The sequence below is a fragment of the Gopherus evgoodei genome, chromosome 5, assembly GCF_007399415.2.
Source record: "Gopherus evgoodei ecotype Sinaloan lineage chromosome 5, rGopEvg1_v1.p, whole genome shotgun sequence".
Classification (NCBI taxonomy): Eukaryota; Metazoa; Chordata; order Testudines; family Testudinidae; genus Gopherus; species Gopherus evgoodei.
In genome coordinates this window covers 102,635,643-102,661,772 of record NC_044326.1, presented here as the reverse complement: position 1 = coordinate 102,661,772, position 26,130 = coordinate 102,635,643, and the positions used below count along the sequence as shown (strand labels likewise).

General features: G+C 40.2%; 1 protein-coding gene across 1 annotated transcript in view; it reads left to right on the top strand.

Moving 5' to 3' along the window:
* The window catches only part of KIAA1109 (KIAA1109 ortholog), a 236,674-nt gene that overhangs the window by 116,788 nt on the left and 93,756 nt on the right, over window positions 1-26,130 (top strand). Inside the window, 15 exon segments of the mRNA XM_030564256.1 lie at window positions 2,356-2,426; window positions 3,612-3,785; window positions 4,110-4,230; window positions 5,929-6,075; window positions 6,490-6,617; window positions 7,017-7,219; window positions 8,457-8,654; window positions 9,455-9,666; window positions 10,018-10,169; window positions 11,647-11,797; window positions 15,682-15,834; window positions 16,321-16,561; window positions 18,488-18,636; window positions 19,405-19,624; window positions 22,773-22,931. Of these exon segments, the coding sequence (XP_030420116.1) occupies window positions 2,356-2,426; window positions 3,612-3,785; window positions 4,110-4,230; window positions 5,929-6,075; window positions 6,490-6,617; window positions 7,017-7,219; window positions 8,457-8,654; window positions 9,455-9,666; window positions 10,018-10,169; window positions 11,647-11,797; window positions 15,682-15,834; window positions 16,321-16,561; window positions 18,488-18,636; window positions 19,405-19,624; window positions 22,773-22,931 (2,479 nt within the window).

The following is a 26,130-nucleotide window of genomic DNA, read 5'->3' as shown; positions in this document are numbered from 1 at the left end:
CTCTAGGCGTCAAACCTTGGAGGTCCATTCCTCACTGAATCTTTCACCCTTCCCTTCACAAATATTATGGAGGGTACAGCACGCGGATATAACAGCGGAGATGCTGCTTTCCCCCCAAATCTAGCTTCCCGCAGAGACACCTCCAGCGCGCCTTTAAACGGCCAAAAGCACACTCTACAGTCATTCTGCACTGGCTCAGCCTGTAGTTGAACCGGTCCTTGCTCCTGTCAAGCTTCCCTGTATACGGTTTCATGAGCCATGGCATTAAGGGGTAAGTGGGGTCTCCAAGGATCACAATGGGCATTTCGACGTCCCCTACTGTGATCTTGCAGTCTGAGAAAAAAGTCCCGGCCATCAGCTTTCTGAACAGGGCACTGTTCCGAAAGATGCGTGCATCATGCACCTTTCCAGGCCATCCTGAGTAAATGTCAGTGAAACGCCCACGGTGATCCATAAGCGCTTGGAGAACCACAGAGAAATACCCCTTGCGATTAATGTACTCGGATGCCAGGTGGGGTGGTGCCAGAATAGGAATGTGTCCCATCTATTACCCCTCCACAGTTAGGGAAACCCATTTGTGCAAAGCCATCCACAATGTCCTGCACATTCCCCAGAGTCACGGTTCTTCTTAGCAGGGTGCGATTAATGGCCGTGCACACTTGCATCAACACTATTCCAACGGTTGACTTTCCCACTCCAAACAGGTTCACCACCGATCGGTAGCTGTCTGGAGTTGCCAGCTTCCAGATTGCAATAGCCACCCGCTTCTTCACTGGCAGGGCAGCTCTCAATCTCGTGTCCCTGTGCCACAGGGTAGGGGCGAGCTCAGCACACAGTCCCATGAAAGTGGCTTTTCTCATCCAAAAGTTCTGCAGCCACTGCTTGTCATCCCAGGCTTGCAGGACGATGTGATCCCACCACTCAATGCTCGTTTCCCGAGCCCAAAGGCGGCGTTGCACGGTGCTGAGCACGTCCGTTACTGCCACAAGCAATTTATTGTCTTGCGCGTCAGGCGAATCAATATAATCGTCTGACTCCTCACTGTCACTTTGGAGCTGAAGGAATAGTTCCACTGCCATGCGTGATGTGCTGGCAACATTCATCAGCAAGGTCCTCAGCAGCTCTGGCTCCATTTGTAACAGAAATTGCGCTGCAGACTCACAATGGCGCCAAACTGCTTGGAATGTGTGGCAAAGCACCACGGGGCGTTGGAACAGGAATCGGAAAGACCCGCACCCTTCCATCCCCTTCCCACAAGCCACAGCGCCAAAATGGGACGAGGTGCTCTGTGGGATAGCTGCCCACAATGCACCACTCCCAACAGCGCTTCAAATGCTTCAAATGTGGCCACACTGCAGCGCTGGTAGCTGTCAGTGTGGCCACACTGCAGCGCTGGCCCTACACAGCTGTACGAACACAGCTGTAACTCCCAGCGCTGCACAGATGTAAGTGTATCCATACCCTTAGAAAAGTACCTCCCAGTGCTCTGAATTAGTTTAGTAGGCTTGTTTGCATATTATGATTCAGCACAGGAAAGGGAATATCTCTCTTACAACAAAATGTTTCTGGTTTGTTTTCTTTGTGCAGCAGTATGATTGGGTGCAAATTTTCCATTGCGTTCTGATTTCAGGATAACCTAGCCTCCTTCCCATCTTTTTAATTAGATGCCGATATGAAACTGAATATCAGCAATTGTACAAATTTGAAATTGTGGCTCCATTGGGTTAACCCCTTTGTTTACTGAACACTATACTGTATTAAATTTGCAGTTTTCATATCATATGAAAAATAATTAAAATAATTTTGTAGAAATGTAAGTAATGAACACAATGCTTAGATGTGCTTTTAGAGTCAAAGATTATGGGTATTGTTAATCTTTCATACGTTACTGAATAGTTGTGTAAAAATTTTCAAATACTATTTATTCATTGTATTAATTTTCATGTGAGAATTTTGGGATCTGATCTTTAAATGGTTATAAAAATGCAGCTTAGTGCAGCCATGCATCCGACGAAGTGGGTATTCACCCACGAAAGCTCATGCTCCAATACTTCTGTTAGGCTATAAGGTGCCACAGGACACTCTCTTTTTTTTTTTTTTTTTTTAATCACTTTTTACAGATCCAGACTAACACGGTCACCTCTCTGATACTTGATAGCTTAATGATGGAATTCATGTACAGTATGTTAAAAAACCTAGATATATAGTTGGAGTGCCACTCTTTTTTTTTGTGGGAAGGGAGGTGGGAGAGAGCAGAAAACACAATAATGGGAATCTTCTCTTGAAGTTATAGTATTCAGGGAATATATTAGTCATTTATAAACTCAAAGAAGTAATTGTTTCGAACTGTTTTAGATTGTTAAACAGGGTCTCACAGCTAATGCTTTGCTGGACAGAGGCATGCAGCTTACAGGATCATCATCCAAGTGAGTAAAAGATTGCATTATAGCAGAGGTCCCCAAACTGTGGGGTGCGCGTCCCCAGGGGGATGAAAAGGAAAAATTTTTTGAGGGGGCACTGCTGGGGCCTGGGCCAACCCCATGGAGGTGGGGAGGGAGCACGATCTAGCTACACCCCTGCTGCTGGCCCCTAGGGCCATGGCTGCCAGCCCTGCACCTGGGGCCGTGGCTGCTGGCCCAAGCCAAGACTCTGCTCCCAGTCTTGGCCCCCTTACCCCATCCACATCCCTCCCCTCCTGGAGCCGCAGCCCCACTCCTGGCCCCAGCTTGGGGGAAATAGGAGGGCATGGACAGGAGTAACAGGGAGGGGGAGGTAAAAAGTTTGGGGACCACTATATTATAGTGTTGGTATGGCTTTAAATGAGAGGTAACTGAGTTTGTGTAATACTTTAACTGTTGCAGCTCTTGCTCGCCTTATTAAAATCAGTCTGGTGTCAGCAGCATTTTTGTTATATATCTATTTTAGAATGATATCATGTCTTATTTAAAGGCTTTCCTGTGTTGCCCATCACCAAAATATATGAGTACCTCACCAACGTTAAAGGATTGCCCTTGTGTAGGGAAATAACATCCCCATTTTACATACTGTGATCTATGACTTGCCAAGGTACCACAGGAAGCCTGTGGCAGAACCAAAAGTAGAATTTGGCTATTGAGAGTCCCAATCTAATGCTTTAGTCACAAGACCATCCTTTCTGCAACATGTTATAAAAATGCCATTAATGTTGAGAATTGCCATGACCAATATTGTTTTAACACTGACTTAACCAATGTTAATGTCAGTAATAGCAGGGAAGAAGCATTTCAGTGAACTGAGAGGCCAGTTTTGCAATCTTTGAATTGGGGAATGCTTACTTGCATGGATAGTTCTAGCATATGTACATAGGTACTTTTCACATTTCACATATTAAATATGTAGTCTGTTGTGCTTATTCCGAAAAGTATCTGTGTCTTGAAAGACCCTCCTCATTCCCAGAGAATCTTCTGTTTAAATAAATAGAAGATTTGTTTAGCCTTGAATCTCCAGCCCAAGGCTCTGGTTCTTTTGGAGTAGCTATCATACCAAACTATTAGAAAATATAATGTTAACTATAAATTTTATAATGCCTATTTTGAAAATCTGAATAATTAGTTTCTGTTTGACTTGATTAGTACACCCTATACTCCTTTGGAAAAGAAAACAATGGATAATACAGATGATGAAACAATCACAGAAGAATGGACCCTTGATCATCCGGTCTCCCAGACTAGAACAACAGCAATAGTGGAAGTAAAAGGAACTGTAGATGTTGTTCTTACTCCTCTGGTAGCAGAAGCTTTAGACAGGTATTTTATTTTCATTTACTTTAAGATAAATGTTTAAAATTGCTAGATACTAGAAAATCAATTGCTAAAAATCAAACTTTTTGGATAGACTAGTTGTATATAGGCTTTGGAAAAAGCTGATTTTATATAATGCATAGAATAGCAGCTGATGTCCTGCTCTTATTCTCCCTCCTCCCCTCCCCCCCAGGCCAATTTATGTAATTTCACATGTCCAGCAGGAGAGCTAGAAAAAATGTTACATTGTAGTGACTTGTGACCTGCTCTGACCTCTTGTTGGGAATTACCTTTTCTTTTGTGAACTGATTTTTTTTCCCTCTCTTATAGGTATATAGAAGCAATGGTACATTGTGCTAGCACTCAACACCCAGCAGCAATTGTGGATGATCTACATTATAAGGTCCTCAGAGAAGCTGTACAGAACAGCAAAACAACCTTTTCAGAGAATGTAAGGATACTACAAAACTGCAGGATGTTTTAGGGGAGCAGAAGCATGTATATTTTTATTAGATTGAGTGGGATGAAACACAACAAATAATATTGTCTTTATTTCAGATTAAATTTTTATCTTATCCTATAGTTAAGGATGCATGCACATTTGTTATAACCAAAATGTTCTCCTTTAAGTGATTGAGTACATACATATTCTACTTCAGGTGTCTGCATGCCCAGTGCACTTGAGTCAAAGATTTTTAGCTAGCACTGACCATTGTGGAGGTGCATGCTCCCTGCATGTGCTTGGGCTACCACCGGCGTAAAGGATGGAATCACCCCACTCCTCTCTTACTTCGTCCTCAGCACCTGTGGCTAAGAGTTGGCTCCGGTGTCACCTGGAGCGCTCATCGTCTTTTCTTTGTTTAATATGTCGATAGTTCATAGTGTTAGTTTGCTGTTGTCTAAATAGATAAGGTTTTAGTGTTTACTTTTCTTGTTTCCTGAGCAGGGAATTTCTGTTGTTTTCTGGAGATGAACTACAGTGTCACTTTAAAATGTAAAAAATGCCCTTCCTGTTGTTGTGACCCTTAGTGACGCCTGATATGTTAAGGCAAAGGGCACCTAATGGACAGATGGTCATCTTCAGGTCTTTCTGGGTTGCAGAAATCTCATGAGATACTCCTGAGTAAGGGTGATCAGATGTCCCGATATTAGGAGCTTTGTTTTATATAGGCAATCTATTAGACTCTTCCCCCATCTTAATTTTTCACGCTTGCTATCTGGTCACCCTACTCCTGAGGGAGTACCTCATGGAAAAATCCATGCATCTAATCTGGAGCTGAATGGACAAAGAACTCATCATCGCCCAGTGCTCTGGCTGGTCCTCCTGTCACTCAAGAGACAAAAACTTGTGAAGGCACACGGGGAGCAGAGGCATCACTCTTCTTACCTGGGGCCATCTTCCAGCTCTCGGGAGGAGACTGAGTCAAGACCCCAAAAGGGCTCCTCGGGCTCTCACAAGAACTCAAATCATAGGATTTTGGCTGATAAGGGCTCTCCGAAATTCTTTGGTACTGAGGTTAAAATACATCGAGTGTCACTCACCACTACTGTCAGATTGTTTTAGTGGAATATGTGTACTGGCAGTACATAATTTATCACAGGTGATGTTTTAGAATACTTCCAGAAATTTGTGCTTTGTGATTGTGAGGTAGGGTTCTGCTGAAATGAAGCCATAAAAGCACATCTGTCTTTTTGTGATAGGGGAATGGCAGAAAGGCAGGCTGTCTGATACCTTACACAGTTGTCCCTAGCTTCCTATCAGTCTTTTGAAACTAATTGTAGAATTCTCCTCCTCCACAACTAGGGATTCTTTCTATCCTTGCTGATGATTCCTTATATTTTTAATTTACTTTGTGACCTCTCCTAGGGGTCTCCTGTCAAAGCAACTAATCTTTTAGATCAAAGGAACTCTTTGGAGTTAATTTTGGATCTTTAATCAGTTGAAATTTATGCGCTGAGCGACACAACCCTTTGTAGCACACTCAGACTCGGGTGATCCAGAAATCATGACACCATAGGTTGGAATCAAACCTGAGTCTATTGCATTGCAATGCCTCTGAGCCATCCCATTACTTTACATTTAAAAAAATATTTTGATAGGTTTCAATTAGTGTAAATTACTAACTGATACTACTTTTTTTTTTTAAAGTTATCTTCCAAACAGGATGTTAGAGGAACAAAAACAGAGAACCCTGCTACAGGAACAACAAACCAAGGACAGGCACAAACTAATCTTTCACTTAAGCAAGATAATGTGAAAATTAAAGGTCTTCAGGCCAATGTTACCATACCCAAGGTAATAATTTTCTGTGCATATGTGTAGTCTCACATGACAAGAGTTCACAAGCTAGCCATAGTATATATTTTTTTGACTTTTTGAAAAGCTTACCTCTAGCTGTGATAAATGACAGTCATATTTTGTTGAGGATTATAAATTTTTGTCATCCTGCTCAATCAAAGTAATTTTATACTTTATTTGCATAACTATTTTAAAGTTTTTAACCAGTGCAATGGTATCTGACCGAACTTGTGTTCAAACTCTGTAAAAGGTTTAGATATGATTAAATTATTTCACCCTCTTGGGTTTCATTTTTAATAGAAATGGTGTAGATTATATCAGATGAGAAACCTTTGATATGTATTTCTTTTTTTTTAAAGGGACATTTTTTTAAAAAAACTTGTCTATTCTTTGGGGGAATTTTGTGTTTAGGTAAACTTGTGTTTATTGCAAGCATCGGTTGAAGAAACCCCAGGCATTGCTTCTGGCAAAACTGTGACTCATGTTTCCTTAGTATCTTTGTGTTTTGATAGAATTGCTACACAAGTTCGTATGAACAGGTAAGAACAAAACATTTAATTTATAACTCTTAATATCTTGCAGATCAGGAGAATCTGAAAAAATTGCTCTGTCTGAGCCTTTTCTTGTCACTGGATTTCTAAATATAAATTAGTTTTTAAATGACGTGAGGAAGAGCACTTTGGAATCTTTAAAGCCTTAATCCTTCAGTTACACAGGTTTAACTCTTAGTGATGTCAGGAGAGATTTGTACTTATGCTACTGAGGGGAGAATTAAATCTTTGTTAGTTTTCCTAATCAACTTTTATTATTTTTTGTGAACAAAGAGTTCTTAGTTCTGATGTGCCTACTTTATTTTAAATTGGCGTAAAACTAAAAGAAACTCGGTAAATAATTGTCTTTGAGATTTTTGTATTTATTTTTCCCTTTTCACTTAAAAGGGGTGTGATTGAAGAGACTTCAAACAATGCAGATACTGGGAGGAATTCAGTAACATTTGATCGGTACATCCATTCCAGTAAAATGCAGCCCCAGTCTTCTGGCTCACTGAGATCAAATGCTGGAGCAGAAAAAGGAAAAGAAATTGCTGCCAAACTGAACATTCATCGTGTTCATGGACAGCTTAGAGGCCTTGATACAACAGGTTGGCTTATTCATAAGTGTGGAAACAATTTTTTTTTGTTTGAGGCATCAACTCTGATTGTATATTTAAGATTGAGTCAGATTTCAGTTTTTCTAATCCTAGCTTTTGACTGAAATTACCAATTTAGCTGCTGTCCAAATAATGGCAGCTGGTCTTATCTTTTGTTTAAAATGCAGTACCTATTAGTGAGTATATTTTTTCCATTGTCATTTTCAATGGAGAGGGGAGGCCAAGTTTCACAAATGCCTTTCTTGCTGTTCTTTAACTTCAAGCGTCCCTTTGTTGACAGAATTTTGCTAGCATACGTCAGGTCTGTCACATAATGCTTAGGATAACTCCTCTAATTTTTTTTTTTGTACAAGTCACAGGTCTGACTCATTTTAGACCTCAGACTTCAAAGAAAGTAATATAACAAATTTAAAATAGTCTGTTTTGGGTTTGTTTTCTTAGTGATTATACACATTACACACTTACAACATGGGCAGAGGCATACATTCTAGCCACTGAATAAACTTCAAATTTGTACTGAAAATATATTTTGAAAATACCCATAAAATATAGTGGACTCGAGCAAGTGCCTTTAAAAAAACAAAACACTTTTTATATGCCATGAAGTTTCCCTTTTATCTAAGAGAATCACATCAATATTACTGTATTTCATTTATCATTTGGTATCATGAAGATATTCATTTGGAATGTGCTGTAACAAGATTTTTCCTTTGGGCTAAAGTATCTCAGAGGCTGTAACCAGTCACAAGTCAATTTTTGAAAAGCAGCCACAAACTTTTCTTTATATCATCGTATTTTTGCTAACAGTACCTTAACATCATTAAGATTGGAAATATATTTGGGCTTTAATTTAATTTTGGGATCCTTGTTCTGTTGCTTTCTTCTCCAGGCTTTTTCAGATTGTATGTAGGGGATGGAAGATGTGGTGAAAGGGAAACACTATTTTAAAATGTTCTGAGCAATGCTTAATGAGTAGGTTTTTGTTTGTTTTGTTTGTTGTTTTTTGCAGCACTTCCAAATGTTAAGATGACTTCTTTCAATCTTTCCTTTTTGTGCATAATTTTAAAAAAATGATTGATAAATGCAACCCTCCCCCTTCTCTCCCCAAATCCAAACAAACCCTCTTTAATTTAGGAAAAATGCACTGTCGCTATAAAAATGCGCTATATCCATATAAATTCTTTGTCATCATCTGTATAAAAAAGAAGTAAATTGGTTGTTTTTACAGACATTGGGACTTGTGCAATAACAGCGATTCCTTTTGAGAAGTCAAAAGTTCTTTTTACTTTGGAAGAGTTGGATGAGTTTACTTTTATCGATGAAACTGATCAGCAAGCTGTTCCAGATGTAACTCGAATAGGTCCCAGCCAAGAGAGGTGGGGCTGGATAATGTTTGAATGTGGAATTGAAAATTTAACAATAAAAGGTAAAGCTAGAGTATTGCAATACTACATGATCAATATTATTTAGTGTTATTGTAATTAATTAATGAAATGCTTTGTTAGGTGTTCCAAGTTTCTAATCTTCATTTTTAATTTTAATTAAAAAAGTTACTGAATGTAGGTGGTATTAAATAGTTTATATTTTATGTGAACATACGTACTTTACACAATGGATTATCTAATAGGTAAGCTTGTATAGTTGCCTAAATAATTAGCTCAGAATGACATGTACTAGGTACAGAGTAACTTTTTAAAGGTTAAATATTAGCTTTATTTCAGCCTTAATGATATTTAAGGAGTTTTGCCTATAACATTGAGTTTGTAAAGATAGAAATTGGTAATATGACTAGTCCTTTGGGCCATGATCCTACAATCAGACCCACAGTAGGGGTCTGCTTGCAGGATTGGAACCTTGTTTTCCAGAGAGAAGTTCACTCTTATAAAAGAAATAGTCTAAATGTGTTCTGCATCTGAATTGTTCTCTTCAGTAGATTGTGTCTTTAATGTTTCAGTTAGATAGAGGGGATGCAAAATTGCTTTGAGGAGATATAAACTTTTCCAAAAACAGGTATTACACTTATTTATATCTAAATATATGTACACAAGGATTAACAAAAGTATGCAGCAAATAATTTGTGAAAGTAAGAGGAGTTACAAATGTTTTGCATGGGATTTGGGAATGGAAAATTGACAAAATTCCCTATTTTTAAAAGTTTTTGAAAATAGAATAAATGGAACAAACCAAGAGTTTTATAAACAAATTACTCTAATTTTGTATTTAAAGGTGGAAGACAATCTGGAGCTGTTTTATATAGTACTTTTGGAGTCATGGGTAAATCTAGTGCCACAGAGAGGGGTGGATTACTTGCATCCAACAATTCTTCAGATTCTCCAACTGGAAGTGGTTATAATACCGATATGTCTGATGATGATAATCTTCCTTGTGATAGAAGTCCCTCTTCAGACATAAATGGAAATTCAGTTTCAGATGAACAGGTGGGTGCATGCCCTTTTAAATTATTCAAATTGGTACTTCTCTAAGGGTTGATTTCTTTTTTAGCAATTGCTAATGATAGTGCAGAATTATTTTTAGAAGCAGTTTAACAACTTCTGTATTTACTTTGAATTCAAAGTATCTGCTTACATAGCTTACATAGTTAAAATTGAAGTTTTCTGAAGGATGCGTCATCTATGATCTTGGGAGATAGTGTGGGGCATGTGTTTTTTTTATTCCTCTTGTCCAGTTAAATGTCATATGCAATTTTATTTTTTGACAGACAGTACATAATATGCTTTTCTGTTAAGCACATGTTGCCCTCTGAAAACAATTTGCCTCTTTTTGTGTAGGATGAAGGAGTTGAATCTGATGATCTGAAAAAAGATCTTCCTCTAATGCCTCCCCCACCTGACTCCTGCAGCATGAAGCTGACAATCAAAGAAATTTGGTTTAGTTTTGCAGCTCCCACTAATGTGCGCTCTCCTGCCCATAAATTTTCAAGGTATGCTTCCTTAGACTTAAAAGAAATAAAAGGAGCGGGTCTGTATATTATTAAATCTGGTATATTGTGTGTGCAGCCTCCTTAGTAATTGCTGCTGCTTCTATTATTGGATAATGACAAAACTTTGGGATATAGATAGATCAGACCAAATCAGTGTCACTGTACTACGCAACTGCTGGTATAACTGTCATCATTATATGGAGATATATCTAGTTATTTTAAAAGAGATTAAAAATGATTAAATAGTGAACATGATATAGGGAAAGTGTAGGAAAGAGGAATATTTTTAGAAGTGCTTAAAATTCCATTTTCTAAAGGAATTTAGGCAAGTAAGAGCCTAAGGCTTGACTATTCGAGGAAGCTAGTGTGGGATAAGCTAGGGTGTGAAGTTAAAGCATGTGAACTATTCTGCATTAACACAGCCATGAGCACACTTTTAGTACACATTGAGTGTCTTTGTGCACTGTAGCTTAATATACTTCGAAAGTGTATTAAGTTAAAGCAAACAAAGACACACTTAATGCGTAGTACGTGTGTCCACGAGGGGAGCTAGTGTGTGGAGTGGATGGCGTGCACTAGCTACTGTGAGCTTTTTGCCTTGGTAGAGACAAGCCTTTGGTGTCATTGAAAGTGGGACTTGAGTTCCTAAATCAATTTTGAAAATATTCAGGAAAATATTATATTTGCAGTGGTAATCACTGAAAAAGCTGGAAATACCAAAGTTGGAGTTGCATATAGTGTTGGGTATAAAATACAGCAAAGGTTTTTGACCAGTTTTTAGGGTAAATACTAATCTTATCAGATCTTTACCTTTTATTGTAATGTGTACTTTTAAAAAAAAATCTGAGGCAGTGAAATTGTTTGGGGGAAGTGATGGTATTGCTTGAGAGAGAGGTGTGTATCATTTTCTTTCCCCTTTCCATCTGTCAAAACTACTTGTACACCCTTGCATGACTCCCATTCCTGTGACTTGTCTTCCACTTTGAAAATCCAGTTACCCTATTCCAGGAAGGAGGGAGAAAAGTAAGAGAACCTGTAGCAGGAGTGAGAAGGGCATTAGTGAGTGTGTTTCTGGCATTTAGAGCCACATATTTATCTTTGCACCAGTTTTAAATATGAATAATAATGTTCTGTATAGCTTAACATTTTCAAGCCTATAAAGATTGTTTTGTTTCACTTTATAACTCTATCTAGTTATGTAATATAGAATCATAGAATATCAGGGTTGGAAGGGATCTCAGAAGGTCATCTAGACCAACCCCCTGCTCAAAGCAGGACCAGTCCACAGACAGATTTTTGCCCTAGTTCCCTAAATGGCCCCCTCAAGGATTGAACTCACAACCCTGGGTTTAGGAAGCCAAAGCGCAAACCACTGGGCTATGCCTCCCCCCTCAAACTAATGCATAAGGAAACATTACTGATAATCATTGCTTAACTTGAATTCTGCCTTTTTAATATTTAATTTTTCTTCAACTAGGCAACTGAACCTACTGAGCACTGCAACTCCTGCTGTTGGTGCGTGGCTTGTTCCCGTTGATCAACTGAAGTCTTCATTAAACAGATTAGAAACTGAAGGAACTCTAAGGATCTGTGCTGTCATGGGCTGCATAATGACAGAGGCATTAGAGGTTGGTGACTCACTGAAAAATAAGGTCAACAGACTTAAAATAAGCACAAGCAACATACCTTCCTTTGGTGTCTGTCTTCTTTAGTGATTTCCTTGTAACTGAAATCCTGTGCCTGTTGAACTGGCCACAGATTTCACCCCTTGTGATTTGGACGCAGAACCTAAACTTCCATGGGAAAAGTTTCTAGCTGTTATGTCTGAGGAGGAAACCTTGGTGATTGTGAACAAAATGGACCTGATTCTCCTCTCACACTGGTGTTAATAAATAGTGTCTCCAGTTGCTGTCAGTGGAGTTACACCACTGTAAAGTAATGGGAAATGAGGAGAATTAGGTCCCATACTAAGTGCCTTTTGGAATGTGTGAACTATCCAGTGCATCTTCGTGGGCTGCAAACAGAAACCTAATGAAAACAATGAAACCTAATGAAAACCCTCCATATTTTTTAAAAAGGTAAAATCGCTTCTTGGTGCCAAAAGCCCCATATGACCTTGCCCAGCTGTCAAAATCTTAATTTTTTACTGGACACCTTCTGTAAAGTTTAATTATTAGCAAACAAAATTCTATAGCAAAGTAAATATTGGCTTAGTATACAGCTGAAAAACATTCGAAATTTGAGATTTGACTTGAGTTCAATACCCAAATGAATATCACAAGACATACTGTACCAGTGGTATTAATTTAATATTTAATTCAGTAAAAATTATTTTCAATTTACTTGATTATGCAGAAATGTCATTTTCCTGCCAAATTCAGCATAATTTAGCTGCAGAAATTTGGGGGACTTGATGCAGAATTTAGGTTAACTGTGTTGTAGAGTACACATGACACTGATTTTATACCACAAACTCTCTTTGCTTCTGTTTCACTAAATCAGTCTCATTGGTGGGAATGTTTTTCAGGGGTTCCGTGTCTGCTATTGCAAGACCTGGCAGGTTTATGCTTGTTACAGTTTCCTATCCCTTACCTTAAGTGTCATCACATGCTTGAAACTTGAATAAAAAAATCTTATACTGCAGGGAACAATTTATAGTATAAGGGTGGCGGCTTCTAGAATTAAACTGTTAGAAAATAATTAGTTTGTTTAGTTCTTAGGAGGAATTATTAATTTCTATAATCGATATCAGAAGTTCTAAAATGCAATGTGGTCTCTTAGTGTATTTTTTTCCACCGTATAGTATAGCAAATATCCTGCTCTGTCAATGGAGATGAAAATAGAAATATTTTCTATTTCTTTGTAGATTTTCTTTAAATCTTCCAGAACAGTGTGGTATCATTAGAGTTTGACATCAGACTGTAAAAGCCTGTGGCTCATAGTGTCACATTCGGGGATGCAATCCAGACCAATAAGGTTGTATCACTGTTTGCCTGTAATAGGTATATCTCCAATTATTATTATTTATCTCCTAGAAGTGGAAGGGACCTCAAAAGGTCATTTAGTCCAGCCCCCTTCCTTCACTAGTAGGACCAAGTACTGATTTTTGCCCCAGATCCCTAAGTGGCCCCCTCAGGGATTGAACTCATAACTCTGGGTTTAGCAGGCCAATGCTCAAACTGCTGAGCTATCTCTCCCGATTGCCTTATAAAAGGAGACTCAAAGAGCTTGGCTTGTTTAGCCTAGCCAAAAGAAGGCTGAGGGGGGATATGCTTGCTCTTTATAAATATATCAGAGGGATTAATATTAGGGAGGGAGAGGAATTATTTAAGCTTAGTACCAATGTAGACACAAGAACAAATGGGTATGAACTGGACACTAGGAAGTTTAGACTTGAAATTAGACGAAGGTTTCTAACCATTAAAGGAGTGAAGTTCTGGAACAGCCTTCCCAGGGGAGTAGTGGGGGCAAAAGAAATATCTGGCTTTAAGACTAAGCTTGATAACTTTATGGAAGGGATGGTATGATGGGATAGCTTAATTTTGGCAATTGACCTTTGATTATCAGCAGATAAGTATGCCCAGTGGTCTGTGATGGGATGTTGGTTGGGATGGAATCTGAGTTACTGCAGAGAATTCTTTCCTGAGTGCTGGCTGATGAGTCTTGCCCACATGCTCAGGGTTTAGCTGATCACCATATTTGGGGTCGGGAAGGAATTTTCCTCCGGGGCAGATTGGCAGAAGCCCTGGAGGTTTTTCGCCTTCCTCTGCAGCGTGGGGCCTGGGTCACTTGCTGGTGGATTCTCTGCAGCTTGAGATCTTCAAACCACAATTTGAAGAGTTCAGTAACTCGGACATAAGTTAGGGGTTTGTTATAGAAGTGTATGGGTAGGGTTCTGTGTCCTGCTTTGTGCAGAAGGTCAGACTAGATGATCATAATGGTCCCTTCTGACCCTAAAGTCTATGAGTCTATGAGTAAATGCTTTGCTGCTGTGGCCAACAGCCTGGACACTGACAATCAGCAGACAAGCGTGCAGTGAATGTCCGTGTGCTAAGCAGCTCTGACTAAGCAACTCTGTTTCTAGCAGCATGCTTGTTACACCCCAGCCATACTCTGATATACACCAGCGTTGAGTACACCTGGCAAGATGACCCTAAGACCCCTCCAACCCAACAGTTTTTCCCAAACTGTGTGTTCTACAAGGTTCACCCCTAAACCATTCAGAAGAATAATACAGTTTGTTTGCTTCTCTAAAGAAACAAAATGCTCATCTTGTCACTTTAACTGGAGTTTGCAATTCCTTTGATGCAAATACTGCACTGGGTTGGTTTAAATTGAAAATAAAACAAGTTTTTTAACGAAAGGAAATAGGATTTTAAGTGAATTCAAGTATAAATGATAGTGTTTAGAAATAAAAGGGAAAGATGCTTTCTAAGGGCTAAGACTTAACACAACAATCTACAGCCTTTGTTTCAGGTAGTTTCCTTACCAGTCTGCCTTCCAGCAAGATGGCTGACCACCATTCTGGTCAGGATTTCCCACAAAGTCCAAAGTGCTCATTCCTTAATCATCTTAGGTGAATGGTAACTTAGGGTTCTTTGCCCCTCTCTTTTGTAGTCCAGTGAACCTTTGAAATGGATTATTCTGAAGATTACTTCTCAAAGTAAAGTTCATTCAAGTTGTGAGGAAGGATTCATGAAGTCTTCTGGTGGAAATTTCATGTTGGCTTCTTCACCATCTTGTGTTTGCTAAGATGCAAATGAATGGATCTGTTCCTCTATTAACCACTCAGGATACAGAATGGGGAGGAGATCTCCTCCCCTTGTTAGCTTGATGGTTTTTAAGTAAATACATTCTCATTGTCTCTTAATGTATCTTGGAGGAACCATCAAGATGGCAGAACCACATACGTTTGTCTGAAGTTATCCCAGCCTAGCCCTGCCTAGCAGACAAACTTTAAGAACATAATTTCCAATTGGTTTGTAATTTTGAATTTGTTCTCCGTACATATGCCAGACAATAATATTAGTGATCAATATACCATTAGCTTTCTATTGATATTTTATATAACACTTTTAAAATTCAGGTTTTGGCATTAGTGTGTTGCAGTACTCTCAACTGATCAGACCAGCTGAAACTCACAACCAGATACCAGAGACACAAAATGGGTGAGATAATGTCTTTTATTGGACCAGCTTTTGTTGGTGAAAGAGACAAGCTTTCAAGCTACACAGAGCTCTTTAACAGGTCTTTGTAGCTAGAAAGCTTGTCTTTTTCACTAACAAAAGTTGGACCAATAAAAGATATATTGCCTCATCCACCTTGTGTTTCTAATATTCCTGGGACCAATATGGCTACAACAACATTTCAAACAACAGTACCAGATACAAGTGAGCTCCTTGCTCTCTTACTTTAGGATGCTGTTAGGTCATACAGAGGTTTATAACATGCATGCATTTTTATATGTATTTACTATAGGGAAAATTTATACATATATAAATATTTATTTCAGAATAAAAGTATGCACTTCCCTTTGAGAAGCAAATACAACAGACTGACTAAAGTGGCTCGTTTCCTACAAGAAAATCCTTCCTGTTTGTTGTGTAATATACTGCATCACTACCTTCATCAGGCAAATTATTCCATCATTGAGGATGCTACCATGGTGAGTTATCCTTTAAAGAAGTAAGTAATAGTGTGTACATAATAGTTTTATAATATTGAGGTTATTACAGTTTAGCATGTAAACCTAGTACAGACTGCAGGTTTCTTAATGTAGATAATTGTATAAAAACATTAAAGTGCTTATTAGTTACTATTGTAGAGGGCTTGAATTTTTTTGACTACTATTTCTACATTATAGATTAATAGTTTATTTAGCTATTTTATTTATAAATTTTGAGAGACACCATGAATTTAACATGTGGATTTAACCTCCCTCTCCCCTCAATAATTTATTGGCCTTTCTATGTCATGTTTCAGTTTTCTTTAAACATTTCCATTTTCCATTTTTGGACGTGGAAGCTGCAGAAATATAAACTCTTCAGAAGCTTTTATTCGAGATCATGTTCTGCATGATCAGAAAATGCTTTGTAACACTGATCTTTTTCAGTTTATGTTAAGATGCTATTGTGTATGTCTGTATTTTTAGAGTGATGGCCTTCCTGCATTAGTGACTTTAAAGAAAGGTCTAGTTGCACTTGCTAGGCAGTGGATGAAATTCATTGTGGTGACACCAGCTTTCAAAGGAGTTAGTTTACACAGACCAACTCAGCCGTTGAAACCACAGACAACTGCACACCATGAGCATGAGGATGGAGTTGGATTAGACAGTGGAGGTGGCCTTCAGAGTGACACAAGTGCTGATGGAGCAGAGTTTGAGTTTGATGCAGGTATATTTGTGTTGCAGTTATGCTCTATACAAATGACGTGGGAACAAATAATACTTTTAGACAACTTTTGTGGTAAAATAGCATAATAACTATGTTTATCTTTTAAGGCTATGTGTGCACTACAGACCTGACAGCGGCACAGCTGTACCGCTGTAGTTGTGCCTCTGTAAGGTCTCCTGTGTAGCCGCTCTGTGCCGGCAGGAGAGAGTTGTCCTACCAGCATAATTAAACCACTCCCAATGAGCAGCGATAGCATTGTCCACACCAGCACTTTTGTGGGTGAAATTTATGTTGGTCGGGTTTTTTTTGTTTTTTTAACACCCCTGACTGACAGAAGTTTTACACAAAAGTGCTAGTGCAGACAAAGCCTAATGCTATGGCATCTGATGCTAAAGCTCTCTAAATCTGTGGTACTAGTTCAGTCCTCACTTCACCTCAGTGAACTTTTGTTTTAACTAGAACTAGGGTTGCCACCTGTCTTAAAAAATTGACAAGTGATTTTCTTTCTTGCTGACCCTTGTTTGATAACATAAAATACTTCAGCTTAATTAGTTGCCTCATGCATATTTAACTTATATTATATGCTATCTTTGACATTGTAGACATACGTCATGCATTTGAATGGTTGTAGCTATGGCCACGTCCAGACTAGGTATTAAAATCGATTTTAGATACGCAACTTCAGCTACGGGAATAACGTAGCTGAAGTCGAATTTCTAAAATCGAGGTACTCACCCGTCTGGACGGCGCGGCATCGATGTCCGCGGCTCTCCGTGTCGATTCCGGAACTCCGTTCGGGTTGATGGAGTTCTGGAATCGATGTAAGCGCGCTCGGGGATCGATACATCGTATCCAGACTAGACGCGATATATCGATCCCCGAGCAATCGATTTTAACCCGCCGATGCCGCGGGTTAGTCTGGACGTGGGCTATGTTTCTGTCTTTGCTAGGTATTTTTCGTGTGTAATGGTTGCGGGACTCACCCTTGTGGCGCTTCCTGCTAGTTGTCTCAGGGAATTAGCTCTTTCCAATGCAGAGCGCCCTCTGCCAGCCGGTGTGCCGCTGGCCCCTGTGTCCCTCCCGGACTCCGGTGCCCTTCGTCTTTGGGGTGCTGCCCCCTGGCAATACCCCTGCAGTCTCAGGGTCTCCCCACCCAGGGGAACCCCCAACCCTCTATCCCCACCTTGCCTCAGCCTATGGGCTACAGCCAGTCACCATCGAGCCCCCTTTCACTGGGGCCAACTGTAGTCTGTATAAGCCAGTCATCATAGGCAAGGGAGGTATTGACCTGCTGCCTTTCCCTGCATCCCAGTACCTCCAGGGGCCTTGTACAAGGCCCTGCTGCCTATGGGGTTGCTGGCCTGGAGCTCCCCAGCTCCTCTAGCCTTTCCCCAGCCCTGCTTCACTCCAGTACCCTTTAGCACTTAGGCAGCTAGGTCCATCTCTCTCCTCAGCTAGTGTGAGACTGCTTGCTCCTGGCCCACTGCCCTCTTTAAGGGCCAGTTGGGCCCTTATTAAGCCAGCTACCGCTGTGGCTGCTTTCCCAATCAGCCCAGCTTTCAGAGCTGCAGCCTTCTCCAGGGCTGCTTTTACCAGTGCAGCCCTCCCCAGGGCTACTTGTACCCTTCCAGGGCTGGAGTGGAGTGAGCACCCTGCTACACCGTGACATAAAATTTTAAAAGCTGTCTTAGTATAATTTCAAAACATGCTTGACAACTGCATTATACTCTTGTATACATGCCAGCTGGCACATGCTTGGGGTTTTGTTCTTTGTTAGATTTTGCTTAGATTAGTCGCTCTGCCATCTGTGTGCCAAAATGCAAAAGCATGGATGTGTACGTGTTGGTTTGGGAATAAGCATACATAATAGATACTCTTGGATTTGTTTAACATCAAGTTAATTTGTACAATTGTTACATGGTTCAGCTACAGTCAGTGAACACACAATGCTCCTAGAAGGAATAGCTAGCCGTCCTCCACCTGCTGGAGTTTCTTCTGGGCCTGTAACTGGGGCTGAGATAATGAGGAAATTATCCAAGACCCATACTCACAATGATTCTGCTCTGAAAATAAAGGTAAGCTTATACTGTAACTTGGAAGATATGGGGAGAGAGAAGTGTTTTGTTTGCAATCTATTTTAAGTTTGATTTTGTGTCCCCAAAATAATTTTCACCTGGATTAAACAGTAATCAATATAATGCATACTATGCAATTAAGCCATGTTCATTATACTGTAGAAAAGAGTTACATTTAATCACTATAGTTCCCCCCCCCCCCAGCAGTTAACTCTAGGTCCCTACTTTCAAACACAGACCATTAAATTGTGAATTCCAAAATGTATGGGTGCACGAGTAATATTTACGATAAAATATGTGGTTGTGTGCACAAATGGGGAAATTTTTGGCTAAAACATGCAATTTAGGAATATGATGTATAAAGTCTGCTGTCACCGGTGGTATTATACTGCAGAACTCTATTACATTTTCTGTACATAAATAATCTAGAAATTCTTAGAGAGTTCCTCCTTGATTTTGGTTCCAATGATGATGTTAGCTAAAAGTGACTCTTGTTCTGAGGATAATAGTAAAAAGGTTTTGTTTGTTATGGTACTCTGATTGTAGCCTCAGTGCTAGTATTGTCTTCCAGCATTAACAGTAGTAAAAGTTCTCCACAAGAGTTCTGCCAAAAGAGTTAGTATCAGAGCCAGATTATGATCCCTGAGTTTCTGGATTCTGGTCTTCTGTTCAGGCTTAATAAAGTGTTCATAGCACTTAATGATTACTTATTTTGATTTTGTTACATGTATATAGATTACTTGCCATTTTGTGTTTTGTGTGTGAAAGGGTATACATCCTTACCAGTCCTTGAGCTATACTAGTGGAGACACAGCCACGGATTCACCAGTGCATGCTGGCCGTTCTGGAATGCCAGTCAAGGAAAGTCCAAGAAAGGAGAGCCTACTCAGCTACCTTACCGGAAGTTTTCCTAGTTTGCATAATCTTCTTGAAGGGACTCCTCAAAGAAGTACTACAGCAGTTAAAAGTAGTTCTTTAACAAGAACAGGTACTGTACACTGTCATGGTAGAATTCCCCACTCTGAACCTTAGCGTCCAAAAGATGGGGTACCAGCATGAATTCCTCTAAGCTCAATTACCAGCTTAGTACTTGTAGTGCTGCCACCAACCAGGAATTCCAGTGCCTGGTACACTCTGGTCCCCCCAAAACCTTGCCCGGGGACCCCCAAGACCCAGCCCCTCTGGATCTTAACACAAGAAAAGTAAACCCTTTCCCTCACCGTTGCCTCTCCCAGACTTCCCCTCCCTGGGTTACCCTAGAAGATCACTGTGATTCTAACTCCTTGAATCTTAAAACAGAGAGGAAAATTCACCTTCCCCCCCTCCTTCTCTCTCCCCCTCCCAGACTCTCCCTGAGAGAGAAAGTAATCCTAACACCGAGAGAAAATTAACCTCTCTCTCCCCCTTCTCTCCTTTCTCCCAACCAATTCCCTGGTGGATCCAGACCCAGTCCCCAGGGGTCTCACCAGAATAAAAAAAAAAAATCAGGTTCTTAAACAAGAAAAGCTTTTAACTAAAGAAAGAAAAACAGTAAAAATTATCTTTGTAAATTTAAGATGGAATATGTTACAGGGTCTTTCAGCTATAGACACTGGGAATACCCTCCCAGCCTAAGTATACAATTACAAATTAAAATCCTTTTCAGCAAAATACAAATTTGAACTCCATCCAGCCAAATACACATTTGCAAATAAAGAAAACAAACATAAGCCTAATCGCTTTATCTACCTAGTACTCACTATTCTGAACTTATAAGAGCCTGTATCGGAGAGATTGGAGAGAAACCTGATTGCACGTCTGGTCCCTCTGAGCCCCCAGAGTGAACAACCACCAAAATCTAACCGCGCACACAAAAACTTCCCTCCCTCAAGATTTGAAAGTATCCTGTCCCCTGATTGGTCCTTCGGTCAGGTGGCAGCCAGGCTTACTGAACTTGTTAACCCTTTCCAGGCAGAAGAGATATGAAGTACTTCTGTTCTATTAACTCTTACTATCTGTTCATGACATACACGCTATGTCTTTGGAATTTTTCAGTTTACCTTATGAAGGGCTAATCATCAAAAAAGAAGCAATGCTTTCCCAAAGGTGTTAGGATATTTTTCCTTCTGACTTTCTAAAGAAGCTTTAAGGTTATTAAAGCAGTTCCTACTGGTGACTGCTATATTTTAACACCACCTCACCCACCCGCCACATATATTTACATTTTTATAACGTTTTGAAAAAATAGAATTTTGAAGTGAAGTTTTGCATGTCTGATCTCTTTCCAAGAATGGTATGGGGTGTGTGTGTGTGTGTGTACACATACAACCATTCAAACAACAGAACTGAGAAACTTTGTATATAACTCCTCTTGAGAAGTGTGTCCAATATGATAGATACATTGTAAAGACAGAAGGGACCACTATGACCATCAAGTCTGACCTCTTGCATAATATGGACCATAGGCCTTCCCTGATATACCTCAGTTCAAACAGGTGGTAAATCTTTTAGGGAAAAAAATCCAATCTTAATTTTAAAATTGCTTGATAGAGAATCCACCACAACCCTTGGTAAGTTGTTCCAATGGTTAATTGTCCTCGCTGTTAAAATTTGTGCTCTATTTCCTGTCTGAATTTGTCTAGCTTCATCTTCCATCCATTGTATCTTGGACTAGCACTAGGGCTGCTGCTCACCTTCTTGCCTTATGTGTCCCTCCCTGACAGTCAGCTGCTCTGTTTCTTGTTTGCTCACTTGGGGCTAATCTACGCTACCACTTAAGCAACATATTGACTTACAGGTGTGAAAAGCGACGTAAATTACATGGATTTAAAGTGGTGTCTGCACCATGCTATGTCAGTGGGAGAGCCTCTCATTGATGTGGAGTCATTATGCTGATGGGAGAGCGCTCTCTCATCAGCATAGTGCATCTTCACCAGACATGCTACAGCGGCTCAGCTGCATTGATGCAGCTGTGCTGATAGACTGCGGTAGTGTAGACTAGCCTTTGTTCTCTCCTCCTTTGTCGCTGCTGCATCTACATAGTGTCTCTATCTCCAGGAATGGCTGATCTGAAGGGGAGCTGAACACACGTGTTCTTTAGTAACTCGGTGATTTTGAAGAAATCTGCCTACATGAGCACCTCAAAAAATGAAGATCTCAATTTTAAATGCGAACACTTTCCTTTAGCTCTGCTTTAAAAAAAATGCCCAAAGCCAAAAAGCAAAATAAATATGTAAAAATGCATCATTAAAGTTGTTAATTTTAAAGTAAGAGGCTGGAAGTACATAACATTAATTCTCATTGCACATCCTGTAATTTGAAAATTAGTATCAAAACTTATACTATAAATTTGTGGTTTCAGTGGAAAAGCAGAAATAAAAGAATTAAAGCAATACCATACTGGGCAGGGCTTTGAAGCAGAGCCCGGTACTGGAGCGTGGAGCAGCTCCACAGCAGTGGAGCTGCAGGTTTTTGCCTGGAACTGGAGCGCAGCCGGAGCACAGCTCCAAAGCCCTGGTACTGAGAAGGTTAACTTTGTATTTCCTGACTCTCTGCTTGTTACCGTTCCTGTTGTTTTTATGGTAGCAGTTAGAGGCTCTGAACAGGATTGAGGCCTTGGTGTACTAGGTGCTTTACAGTGGTAAGCTCTTGTAAGATCATCTTATTGCTTTTTTGATCACCCCTACTCTGAAATATGGAAGGTTGGGGGAGAAGATGACAACCAAATAATTACAATTTTTTTTAAAAGCTTTCATTTTATGTATTTTTACTAGTGTGTGTGTGTGCACAGGATTTTGTAGTGAGCCTTCAAGCCCAGTTTGACATATTGGGGTTAGTGAGGCTTGTGATAGTGCTCTAAAAATAGCTGTATAGATAGCGCTTTGAAGTTGCAGCTTGGGCTGGAGCTCAGGCTCTGAAGCCTAGGGTTGGGGTGGACTTCCCCAGCACCAATAGTTTGCAAGAGTGCTGTCTGACTATTGTTTTTATACCTTTCTGAAATATCCCTTGAGAAATTCCTATATATCGGAATAAGTTAACAGTAAAGGTACCTCACCTGTTTTCTATTATCAATATACCTATGTTGTGTTACCAATTTTACACCGTAATTTTGGTGTCATGGTCTTTAAAACTTTCTTAAAACTGATTTATTAATACAGGAAATACCATGGCCACAGACATGTTATCTGAACATCCTTTATTGTCTGAACCATCATCTGTGAGTTTCTATAACTGGATGTCAAATGCTGTTGGCAACAGAGGAGGTGTAGTGCAAGAGTCTCCCAACACCAAATCTGGACACAATAGCCTTCCAACAGGTATTGTTAACCATGATTGGACTTCAAAAATATTGCATAGTTATCAGTTTTCCCTGAGTTATGCAATTCCTTGCATTCTGGTGCAGGGTATTTGACTTGCATGATCAGTCTACTTCTTATCTTTCCTGTGTGCAGATTTCTATACTCTGATTCTTGTAGCTGTTGTTGGCCAGTCAGAATGCAGAAATCTGCATAATTACCGTATGCTAATTTTTTATTGTTCCTCCTCTGTAAAATGGGTTTAATAATACTTCTTTATATCAGAGAAGTGGTGGTAGCATAAATGCATTAGTGTATTTGTAGCTCTTAAATATTACAATGATGGAGGTCATAAAACAGCCTTTACATAATATGAAAATCTCTGTATTCTGTCGTCTGTCCACACTGGCTCTTTATTCAGCATTTTCAAGCTGCATGTCATCCCAGCATGGTTCCCTCAGAGTCTCATTTCTGAAAAACTCCCTCAGAGTCTCAAACTCTGAAAAAAATATGCATGAATGAAAACAAGGTAAGTCCTAAAGCAAAGAAGGCAGAGTTGTCTAACTGCTGAAAGATAGCTTTTAAAAAATAAACCTGAAAACCCTTGATTTCCTTTCTTCAGGCTCAGTTCTGCTCCCAAGGAATTAATGGGAATTTTTCAAATGTCACAGTGTGTTGCAGGCCTTTCTTTTCAGACTTCTTTTGTCAGCAAGGCTCTTGTCTGCACAATAAAGGTCTTATTTTTGTGCATATGTTAGTTTACACAGGAAAAACAGATCCTCTTTCTCCCTGTTCAGTTTTGAAGCTAAATATAACCAAACATATTTCTTTTGTTTTGAGAAAGATGAGCTTTAACCTGAAGGGAAGGTAGTGAGAGTACATGAGAGGGAATGAAGGCCGGAAAAAGAAAGGAGAGATGGGATTGAAGGATTAAAAAATGTGCTAAAACACATTAAACAAGATAATTTACAGCAGTTTACTGGTCTTTCCATAGTCCTTTTGTAATCCTTCCCTTGTTCATAATCTTCAAATGTGAATATTTTAATTTTCAGTTTTTCTATTAATAATTTGAAGGTTCCTCCTTTTTAATTTATTAACCGTCCTTTAGCCTCTCTTTGTTAATCTCAGAATATAATTATTGCCTTATAATTATGTTATGGTTGAACAAATACATTCCCCGATCCTGCAAACACATTGTGAGTGCTTAACTTTACATATGTGTGAAGGCGTTCACCGACTGTGACTCTGATTCTGTAACCTGTTAAATCTATAACCTGTTATTCTGTGAAAAGAACCACGAAGTAGGATTGTTGTGAACTTGATTTTAAATGATCTTTGTTAAACAGTTGTATAGTATTTAATGGCATGAGTTTATTTAGAATAATAGAATATCAGGGTTGGAAGGGACCTCAGGTCATCTAGTCCAACCCCCTGCTCAGAGCAGGAACAATCCCCAACTAAATCATCCCAACCAGGGCTTTGTCAAGCCTGACCTTAAAAACCTCTAAGGAAGGAGATTCTGCCACCTCCCTAGGTAACCCATTCCAGTGCTTCACCACCCTCCTAGTGAAAAAGTTTTTTCTAATATCTAACCTAAACCTCCCCCACTGCAACTTGAGACCATTGCTCCTTGTTCTGTCATCTGGTACCACTGAGAGCAGTCTAGACTCATTCTCTTTGGAACCCCCTTTCTGGTAATTGAAAGCAGCTGTCAAATCCCCCCTCATTCTTCTCTTCTGCATACTAAACAGAGTTCCCTCAGCCTCTCCTCATAAGTCATGTGCTTCAGCCCCCTAATCATTTTTGTTGCCCTCCGCTGGACTCTTTCCAATTTTTCCACATCCTTCTTGTAGTGTGGGACCCAAAACTGGGCACAGTACTCCAGATGAGGCCTCACTAATGTCGAATAGAGGGGAATGATCACATCCCTCCATCTGCTGGCAATGCCCTTACTTATACAGCCCAAAATGCCGTTAGCCTTCCTAGCCACAAGGGCACACTGTTGACTCATATCCAGCTTCTCATCCACTAGGTCCTTTTCTGCAGAACTGCTTCCTAGCCATTCGGTCCCTAGTCTGTAGCAGTGCATGGTATTCTTCTGTCCTAAATGTAGGACTCGGCACTTGTCCTTGTTGAACCTCCTCAGACTTCTTTTGGCCTAATCCTCTAATTTGTCTAGGTCCCTCTGTATCCTATCCCTACCCTCCCGCATATCTACCACTCCTCCAAGTTTAGTGTCATCTGCAAACTTGCTGAGAGTGCAGTCCACGCCATCCTCCAGATCATTAATGAAGATATTGAACAAAAATGGCCCCAGGACTGACCCTTGGGGCACTCTGCTTGATACCAGCTGCCAACTAGACATGGAGTCATTGATCACTAGCCATTGAGCCCGATGATCTAGCCAGCTTTCTATCCACCTTATAGTTCATTCATCCAGCCCATACTATTTTAACTTGCCGACAAGAATACAATGTGCTTCCATCTCCCTCAGAAGGGACTTCCCTACAGCCACCACTTTTTGTGCCCTTCTTGGGGACTAGTGGCCATGGGACACACAGTTCTGGGGGCAGGTGTCTTCTCCTCCTCAGGCATTGGCAGGGTCTTCTCCTTTTCTCCCATAGCCAGTACAGCATACTGATTTTTGACCTTGAATTGACAGAGGTTCTGGGGTGGGGTGGGGAAGGGTGCACAGTCTAATACTCAGGGTAGCCAACAGTCTTCTCCTGCTTTTAAAGCAGGTGGTTCTTTTTTCTGTTCTGGTGATGCTGAAGTCATTTGTAATCAGTTATCCTCCATCCCAGATGTTTCCAAGTGTGTTCTGTCAATGAAGTCCTAGTGCTCCCAGGTACTATGCAAATGAGTCACCCCCTCCTGTAGCTCTCTTGTTTCCTGAGGGACTCCAACAGCAGATACTTCTTACTGGGTAGTTCCCCATGCCTGGCTTTCTTCAGAAGGAGCATGCAGTCTGCATTCCCAGCAAGTCAAGACCAGGACCTGGGTAGAAGCTATCAGGGCCCTTAGAGATGCACGCTAAGGAAGAGCTAGCAGTGCTACTGGCGAGATGCAGTTTTCCTTCCATTGAGGATTCTTCCTTGTAGAGCTGGTTTCAAATCAAGGGAAAATATCCTACCTCCCTGCTTTTCTTTGCTGGGAAACTCAGCTGGCTGACTCCCTTAGTCTCCCACTTGCTTCCGTCTCAGCAGCCACATGTCTATGT